The following is a 6,298-nucleotide window of genomic DNA, read 5'->3' on the forward strand; positions in this document are numbered from 1 at the left end:
AAAAAAAAAAAAAGAAAAAAAAATGTAAAACCAATAAAAATGTTTTAAATTAAAAAACAATCTGGGTGCAATGGCTCACACCTGTATTCCTAGCATTTGGGAGGCCAAAGCAGGAGGATCACTTGAAGCCAGGAGTTCTAGCCAAGCCCTGGCAACATACCAAGATCCTGTCTCTACAAAAAGAAAAAAAAGAAAGAAAGAAATTAAATCAGCCAGGCATGGTGGTATATGCCCATAGTCCCAGCTACTTGGAAGGCTGAGGTAGGAGAATTGTTTGAGCCCAGGAAATTGAGGCTGTAGTGAGCTTTGATCACACCACTGTACTCTAGCCTGGGTGACAAGGCAAGACCCTGTCTCAAAACAAAAACAAAAATAAACAGTCTTTGGGCATCATCCATGTAATTGTGAGAGTTTCTGGGTATTCGTGTGACCGTGTGCACATCCTTGAGTGTTGCCTGGGTGTTGGCGTGGCTGTGTCTGGAGGTATTTGTGTGACAGTATGTGCACCCTTGGGTGTGCCTGGGTGTTGGTGTGGCTGTTCTTTTAGGTGTTTGTGTGAGTGTGTGCACATCCTTGAATGTTGCCTGGGTGTTGGCGTGGCTGTGTCTAGAGGTATTCATGTGACAGCGTGCACAGTCTTGAGTGTTACCGGGTGCTGGTATGGCTGTATGCACCTCTCTGGGTGTTGGTGGCTGCGTGGGTCATGGCATGAGTCTCCCTGGGGGTCCGTGGAGATGGGTTAACCTGGCTCTGGAGACCATGGGTGAGCCAGTGAGCAGTGGAGCCCCTGCCTGGAGTCCCGCATCCCCAGAGGCATCCCAGCTCACCATGGGTGGCCGCCGGGTCGGGCAGCACCACATGGGCGTGCAGCTCCTGCAGCTGCTGGTGCAGCAGGTCGAGGCGGCGCGAGGAGCCCCGCAGCAGCAGCTCCACGGGGCCCAGGCTGCGGCCCAGGTCGGTGGTGGCCCGCCGCAGGTTCTCAGCACCCTCCTTCAGCTTCAGCTCCTTGCGGATTTCCCGCCGCAGCCGCTCCCGCTCCAGCTCCAGCTGCTGCTGCACCCCAGGGGCTGCCAGGTCTGCCCCAGCCAGGCCCAGCTGCTCTAGCAGGGACCAGCTGCGAGGCTCACTCTGCGGGGGACACAGCAGGGTCAGTGGGGTTAGGACGACTCTGGGTGCAGACCACATGCAGCCAGCCTGGCCCAGCCTCTGCCCTGGATTGGGGCTCCCAAGACAGGGCCTGCTCTACCTCCTCTGACTCTCAAAACTGGAAGGTGACGAGACCCTGCCACTGCTTCCTGACCTCCCCAAACTGGGAGGTCTCAAGAGCAGGGCCTTGTCACCCCCGCCACCACAGGGTCCCCCACATTAAGGGGGTCTCAAGAATAAGATCTGTCTCCCTTCTGCTGCCTCCCCCAAATGAGAGGGTCCCAAGGGAAGATTCCTTCTTTTCTCTGCTGCTCCCCAAAACTAAGGGCCCAAGGGCAGGCCCTGTCTTCTCTCTGCTGTATCCCCAAAACTACAGGGTCCTGAGGACAGGCCCCATCTTCCCTCACCTGTACCCTGAAACTATGGCATCCCGAGGGCAGGCCTCATCTTTCCTTGGCTACACCCCCAAAACCAGGGCATCCCAAGGGCAGGCCAAGTCTTCTCTCTGCTGTACCCCCAAACCATGGGGTCTTGAAGACCCTCATCTGCTCTTCTCCTGTCTTCAACAACTGGGACCCTAAAGAGCAGAGCCTGGACTCCTTCCTCCTGTCTCTCCCCAACCTGGGAGCCCCGAAGGGCCCTGGATAGTCTCATCCTCCAAACAGAGAACTCTGAGGCCAGCGCCCCATCTCCTCTCCATGTTCCCAAACAGAGAGGTACCCAGGGAAGGACTACTGGCCTATGCCACTTGGGGTCCCCTTCTGCCTGCCCCCACAGGGACCCTGGACCCCACCTCCAGCTCCTGCTCCGAGGGGGTACTGGCCTCCGCCATCCTGGGTCCGGGCTGAGGGCTCCGCCCTCTTCCTGAACCTCAGCCCCACCAGGGCCTCTCGGCCGCCACTTCCTCTTTCCTGTCAACTCCCAGCACCCCTCGCGCGGGGCCAACTCCAGGGCATCTAAGGGACCTTCCCTTCAGCCACCTCTGGGGCCAAGCCTGCTCCTCTAGATGAAACCCAGGGACAGTCCTTGCTCCCTGTCCCTAGAGAATGTCCAAAGTGTAGGCAGTTTGTACATTCACACACTCATGGTGTATCCATGAGGGGATGCAGGCTCTGGAGGCTGACTTGAGTGTGCAAACACTTTCAAATACATATGTGGATATGCACACAACACAGGCTCACAAGTGTTTGCACACTTTCTTTTTCTTTTTTTTTTTTTTTTTTGAGATGGAGTCTCCCTGTGTTGATCAGGCTGGAGTGCACCGGTGCGATCTTGGCTCACTGCAACCTCCGCCTCCCAGGTTCAAGCAATTCTCTTGCCTCAGCCTCCCAAGTAGCGGGGATTACAGGCATGTGCCGCCACGCCCAGCTAATTTTTGTATTTTTGGTAGAGACAGGGTTTCACCATGTTGGCCAGGCTGGTCTCGAATTCCTGACCTCAGGTGATCCGCCCCCCTCAGCCTCCGAAAGTGCTGGGATTACGGGCGTGTACTACCGCGCCTGGCCTGCGTTTGCACACTGTTATGGCTGCAGGTGTGTGCCTGCAACACAGGCTCACACGTGTGCACACTCCCATGCCTGTGTGTGTGGATGAAACAAAGATCCACACATAGGTGCACACTTCTACACCTGCAGGTGTATGCCTGGAAAATGGGCTCACAGTGTACCCATTCCCATGCCCACCACATATGCACTTATTTGCAAACACATACAAGTGCTTATGAGTTTCACTCTAGAACCCATACAAGACACACTCCCACCTGCCCGAGAGGGCACAGCCCACATGCTCATGCGTGTGCACATGCTCACACACGTATGCACGCTCCCCGAGGCCCCTGCAGTGCGTCCGTGCTCCCACAGACCTCCAGCCTTGTGACCATCTGCGTATGTCCCTACAGCCAGACTCTCTCAGCCACCCCTTGTCCCCGGCTTCCCCTTCAGGGTCAGAACAGCCACTTCTTCAGAGGCGAGGCTCCTTTCCTGCAGACGGGCCGTCCCAACTTCCTGCTTACTCTCAGTCCAGTCACCAACTGTTATTGACCATAGCTGAGAGGTCCAGGGTCCCAGCCAGCCCAGTGGCACCTCCCTCAGGCCAACACAATTAGGGGACAGCACTGGGGGACTGGGATAAGAATTTGCAAAACCAGGCCAAGCACGGTGCCTCATGCCTATAATCCCAGTATTTTGGGAGGCCGAGGTAGGTGGGTCACCTGAAGTCAGGAGTTCGAGACCAGCCTGACCAACATGGAGAAACCCTGTCTCTACTAAAAAAAGAAAAAAAGAGGCCTGGCACAGTGGCTCACGCCTGTAATCCCAGCACTTTGGGAGGCCGAGGCGGGAGGATCACGAGGTCAGGGTATCAAGGCCCTCCTGGCTAACACTATGAAACCCTGTCTCTACTAAAAATAAAAAAAAATTAGCCAGGCGTGGTGGCAGGCGCCTGTAGTCCCAGCTACTTGGGAGGCTGAGGCAGGAGAATGGCGTGAACCTGGAAGGTGGAGCTTGCTACACCAGCCTGGGTGACAGAGCGAGACCCTGTCACAAAAAAAAGAAAAGAAAAAGAAAAAAGAAAAAAGAAAAAATGCTGGGTGCAGTGGCTCACACCTATAATCCCAGCACTTTGGGAGGCCTAGGTGGGCAGGTTACTTTGAACTCAAGAGTTCAAGACAAGCGTGGGCAACATGGCGAAACCCTGCCTCTACTAAAAATACAAAAATTATCCAGGCGTGGTGGTGCGCACCTGTAGTCCCAGCTACTCAGGAGGCTGGGGTGGGAGAACCGCTTGAGTCTAGGAGGCAGAGATCATGCCACTGCACTCCAGCCTGGGTGACAGAGTGAGACCCAGTCTCAATTAAAAAAAAAAAAAAAAATCAACCAGGTATGGTGGTACATGCTTGTAGTCCTATAGATCAGGTGTTTGAGGCTGCAGGGAACAAGAATCTCGCCATTGCATTCCAGCCTAGGTAACAGAGCGAGACCCTGTCTCTACAAAAGTAAAAGGAAATTAGCCAGGCATGTTGGTCTGTGCGTTTTGTCCCAGCTACTCGGGAGGCTGAGGCAGGAAGATCACTTGAGTCCTAGAAATCGGAAATCAAGGCTGCAGTGACATAGGATCGCACCGCTGCACTCCAGCCTGGGTGACAGAGCAAGACTGTCTCCCCCAAAATAAATAAATATAAACAAGTAAATCAATCAGTAAGGACACAGATTCACACCCTGAGCTGCTGACCAGGACGCTTACCAGTAATGACTTCACAGCAGCCCCGCCTGCCAAGTGCTGGCCAGGTCTCGGTCTCTCTGTCTCCCATGAACACCCTCTTAGTCCCATTTTTCCTAGGTCAGAACCGAGGCTCAGAGAGGCAAAGGCACTGGGCCCAGGACACACAGCAAGGAAGTGTCAGCATCGGAATTTAAGCCCAGGCTCACCAAATACCACCCTCACTCAGTCAGGCCCCACCCCATCCCCAGCAGGCAGAGGGAGGACACAGCCAAGAGCGGGGTCAGCTCAACTGGGGAAGTCCAGGCAGAGAGGAGAGGTGGCCTCCCTCGGCCCCACCTCCAGCAGCTGAGGTCTGTAATGCAGAGAGGGAGGGAGGCTGGGCTCCTGGGTTCTCCTCCCCTGAGTGACTCACTTCTTCCCAGGGCATACAGGTCACCTGAGGGCCACCAAGGCAAACCCAGGACTCAGGGGCCTGGCCTGGCCTATGGAGAACCCCTGCTCCTCTGCTGCCCACCATGGAGCGGAGACCTCAGACCCAGAGGACCTGCCTCCCAGAATCCCCATCTTGCCAGAGCAGCCAGGGACCTAGACCCCCACATCCGGAGATTTCAATGCCTTGGGCGTTTCCGGAATCTGGACAGGACATCCGTTTGCAGGACACAGAACAGACAGGCACACGTTGGGACAGACAGAGGGATAGGGCGGCAGGCCCAAGCAACCATGAGAGAGGGATGACCAGGAGGAGGGAAGAGACTAAGGAGGAGATGGGAAGGGGGGACCAGGGCGTGGGTCCAGCCTCACTGCAGGAATCACAGCCTGTCTGGGTCATGTGTGGGACGCGCCAAGCGCATGCATGCGCCCGGGGATTCCTACACAGCCCTCCCTGGGCCGGGGATGGAGGCAGGGACCCCGGCCCATCCCGGCCCTGAGGTCTGACCTTGTGTGATCGGCAACACCAGATACGCCCAGCTCCTCGGCAAGGCCGGCAGGCCATCAGCAGGACTGGGGAGGTGGGAGGGACCGGGGGTTATGGGGGAGACACAGAGGGGCAGGGGGCAGGTGCAGAAGGAGACGAGAACCCAGTTACACAACAGCCACAGGACGATGAACTGGATGGTGAGGTGCAAATGGGGGCACCGAGGCACAGACATTTCTCAGATTTGGGTCACTTGAACCAAAGAAGGTTGGCAGTCACGCTGGCCCTGCTTGTCACAGACGGGGAAGATGAGTCCAGGTCAGTGATACCCACCAGGTGGCACGGGGGAATCTGGCTGGGCAGAAGGCTGGTGCCAGTCACGTGTGTGTGTTAGGAGGGTGGGGGTGACCCAGCCCTGCCCAGCCACCATGCAAAAAAGTAGGATTCTATATATGGGAGCATCCCTGGCCTGTTGACTGAGGCACTCCCCACCCGGGAGAAGGTTCCACCTGACAGTCCAAGAGTGGGAGCAGGGGTCCCCAGTCCCCCGACCTAATGCAGTGACTCGGGTACTTCCGCCAACAGGTGCCAATCTGGGTGGCGTCTGGAACACTATAAAGCTGTCTAGAGGCGGGGGTGGCTGGAGCTTTGTTATGCGGGGGAAGGGCACGGGCCGGGCCCGGCGGCCTCCTCCCCTCCCACGGCACTGCGCCAGGCACCTGCCCCAGGTGGAGCGGCACCTGCCGGGCACCCAACCCTGGGGAGGGGGATGAGTTTGGGGGCGGACGAGAGGCACCGGGACTCCCAGCGAGCCACAGACACCCGAAGTAGAGCCTCCGCCGCGCCCCTTCTAGTTCTCTGGGAGAGGCCGAGTTTGGGGGTGCAGCGGGGGTTGCCTCCGAGATTGCCCCCAAACCAGCCCCGTCCACATCGCCACCTGCCGAGAAGGGGGCCTCGCTGGCTCCACAGTCCCGGCCCAGGGAGGGGGCGCCGGGCGCTCCGGAGGTCCCCGCCCTA

The 6,298-nt window shown here is 57.3% G+C and overlaps 1 protein-coding gene across 1 annotated transcript in view; it reads right to left on the reverse strand.

The window, feature by feature from the left end:
• PKN1 (protein kinase N1) overlaps window positions 1-5,364 on the reverse strand; it is a 51,034-nt gene extending 45,670 nt beyond the window's left edge. Inside the window, exons 1-2 of the mRNA XM_011981777.1 lie at window positions 5,303-5,364; window positions 828-1,128 (exon numbers count right to left, since the gene is read on the reverse strand). Of these exons, the coding sequence (XP_011837167.1) occupies window positions 828-1,128; window positions 5,303-5,359 (358 nt within the window). The 5' untranslated portion in view covers window positions 5,360-5,364. The remainder of the gene's footprint in view (window positions 1-827; window positions 1,129-5,302) is intronic.
• Window positions 5,365-6,298: the final 934 nt, after the last annotated feature.

The sequence above is a fragment of the Mandrillus leucophaeus genome, unplaced genomic scaffold (assembly GCF_000951045.1).
Source record: "Mandrillus leucophaeus isolate KB7577 unplaced genomic scaffold, Mleu.le_1.0 Scaffold230, whole genome shotgun sequence".
Lineage (NCBI taxonomy): Eukaryota > Metazoa > Chordata > Mammalia > Primates > Cercopithecidae > Mandrillus > Mandrillus leucophaeus.